Source organism: Palaemon carinicauda, chromosome 18, assembly GCF_036898095.1.
Source record: "Palaemon carinicauda isolate YSFRI2023 chromosome 18, ASM3689809v2, whole genome shotgun sequence".
In the NCBI taxonomy this organism is placed as follows: domain Eukaryota; kingdom Metazoa; phylum Arthropoda; class Malacostraca; order Decapoda; family Palaemonidae; genus Palaemon; species Palaemon carinicauda.
Genome location: NC_090742.1, coordinates 66,709,256 through 66,712,293, shown reverse-complemented (window position 1 = coordinate 66,712,293; position 3,038 = coordinate 66,709,256). Strand labels below are relative to the sequence as shown.

At 31.3% G+C, this 3,038-nt stretch overlaps 1 protein-coding gene across 1 annotated transcript in view; it reads right to left on the bottom strand.

The window, feature by feature from the left end:
• The window catches only part of LOC137657104 (organic cation transporter 1-like), a 58,531-nt gene extending 56,065 nt beyond the window's left edge, over positions 1 to 2,466 (bottom strand). Inside the window, exon 1 of the mRNA XM_068391466.1 lies at positions 2,421 to 2,466. Within this exon, the coding sequence (XP_068247567.1) occupies positions 2,421 to 2,433 (13 nt within the window). The 5' untranslated portion in view covers positions 2,434 to 2,466. The remainder of the gene's footprint in view (positions 1 to 2,420) is intronic.
• Positions 2,467 to 3,038: the final 572 nt, after the last annotated feature.

Below are 3,038 nucleotides of genomic sequence, written 5' to 3'. Positions count from 1 at the left end.
ATATATATATATATATATATATGTATATATATATATATATATATATATATATATACTATATATATATATATATATATATATATATATATATATATATATATATATATATATATATATTCAGACACTTGTTCTTTATTAATCACGGTAGGAGTGTCTTGATTCATTTACACATACACAAATATGTATACATGCATATGTATATGCGTTTGTATACATACATATAGATATACATATTTTTGTATGTTTATAAATAGTATATATATATATATATATATATATATATACTATATATATATATATATATATATATATATATATGAAAAAAATTGCTTTGCTGTCAATGTCCCCATCCCTGATTCAGTTAGTTCGTTATGCATAAGAGTTTTCATAATTCTGAGCATCTTTTTGCATTCAGATTTTCACATTCCTATACGTAGCACCATGAACGCAGTTAATTTGAAATTATGAAAGTCTTGCCCCCTCCATCGTAAGGCTCAATACTACACAACATTCTAGAAGTTTTATTCCAGCTGTGTGGAGTGTGGAATTATCTTACTAAAAGTCCGATTCACACGACCCGTTTTCTTTCCGGAGGCTGGGTGGTGGCTAACAGCCGTCGATCTGGTGGTTGAAACGGGCGGAACTTTAGAAGTTCAAACTAAATTTAAAGTTTCTTCTATGTTGAACATTCTGATATAAGTCTCTTTGCAAAGTATAAATATGACAAAATTATTTCAACGTTGTTACTGGCCTTGAAATAGTTTTCCTTTTTTATTCATTATTTTTCATGTATAGTTTATCTTTTATTTTCCCTATTTCCTTTCCTCGCTGGCTACTATCCCAATAGAAGCCCCCGATCTTATTGCATTCTGCTTTGCCCAACCAGGGTTATAGCTTGGTTAGTAACAATGATAATAATGATGCAGGTGCCTACCGTACACACCACACACACACACACACACACACATAATATATATATATATATATATATATATATATAATATATATATATATATATATATATATATATATATATATATATATATATATATATATACATATACATACATACATACAGTATATATGCGTATCGTCTTTATAATGAAATTATTCAAGTTCATTATTGTAGTTCATTGGATTCGTTTTCCCAAAAAGAACAAATAAATGAAATAAGAAAATAGATAGATTAGATTTTAAGGGTCTAGATATATTTTAGCCCCAGGGTGGTTTCATTGTCGACAATAATTTATAGAAAAATCAGCAATCGTCATCTTTCTGCAAACTTCGTGAAAAGAGAGAAAGAGATAGTGAGATAATTGACACCTCTCTTGAGAGATAACCTTATAGTTGTTTTAACTATCATATTAGAGAGAGAGAGAGAGAGAGAGAGAGAGAGAGAGAGGAGAGAGAGAGAGAGAGAGAGAGAGAGAGAGAGAGAGAGAGAGAGAGAGAGAGAGCCTTATATTCTTTTAAACTAATATATTCGGAGAGAAAGAGAGAGATAACCTTATAATTATCTAAACTAACATATTGAGAGAGAGAGAGAGAGAGAGAGAGAGAGAGAGAGAGAGAGAGAGAGAGAGAGAGAGAGAGAGAGAGAGAGAGAACCTTATATTCTTTTAAACTAACATATTCGGAGAAAAAGAGAGAGATAACCTTATTATTATCTAAACTAAAATATTGGGAGAGAGGAGAGAGAGGAGAGAGAGAGAGAGAGAGAGAGAGAGAGAGAGAGGAGAGAGAGAGAGAGAGAGAGAGAACCTTATATTCTTTTAAAACTAACATATTCGGAGAAAAAGAGAGAGATAACCTTATAATTTTCTAAACTAACATATTTGGAGAGAGAGAGAGAGAGAGAGAGAGAGAGAGAGAGAGAGAGAGAGAGGAGAGAGAGAGAGAGAGAGATTTATTGATAGCTGTATCCACCCCAATATGAGTTTAGACTTTTTTAAACATCACCATCATAGCAATCAATATCAGATCTGACAAGAGTCTGTTTATAAACAGGCTACTCATTAAGCTTAAATTAAATTCAATCATAAAATATGGCAACAGGACATAATATACACTGTTAAAGAAACGTAATTATTAATCGGAAATTCTCCATAAAAAATAGTTCTCAGCCGTATTTCAGTAAAATACAGGCGGTCGTAATTTTTACCCTTTTATGATATCTTTTACGGGTTGGTGACCGTAATTTCACTCCTTTACGTCAATAAATCCGATTTTTAAAAAATGTAAATGCCTAGCAACATTAATGCCAAGATTTTTTACCGTGTGTGTGTTTTTTTTTTTTTTTTTACGGCAAATTTTTAACTGTAGATTCACTCTTATGTCTCCGTCACTCTCAATTCTATATAATGTATTATTCTGACGCACAGTTGCATTAAAAATGATCTTGCGTTATGAATACGACTTACCTCTAGAATCCATTTCAAATGTACCACGAGTCCTCTTTGGCACTACAGTGGTCCAAGAAGTACTGATATCCTGTTGTTTCATTTACGGCTAGCAAGTTGATATCTCTTACTAGGGTGGGTTGTTTGCGGGGTGGGGTGGGGGTGTCGGTTTTGTGTTCTTAGGACAGTAAGGCTAAAGTTGAAATATTTCATCAAAGCGTTTTAGGACATGCTGGATATTATTATTATTATTATTATTATTATTATTATTATTATTATTATTATTATTATTATTATTATTATTATTATTATTATTATTATTATTACTATTATTATTATTATTTTCAGAGTTGTAAGCTCTTAAACGAGCTGCCGATGATCTTCTGGAACCCCAGACGGACTATTCTCTCAAAGTTAGGTATAAGCGTTTGGCTTTGTCTACCTATTAGTATTTGTTCGGTGATAGAATTAACTTTGTGTGTTTTCAGCCTCATTTTCAAACTTGTTATTTAGTTATATGTAATGAGTCAAGATTCAAGAATCGCTTTAATTTTGTGAGTAGTAAATGAAATCCTCAAGTGGTGAATTGTTTTTTATATGATTCTGTACGTTAGCCATGTTTGTTTCTCTGCTTTAATG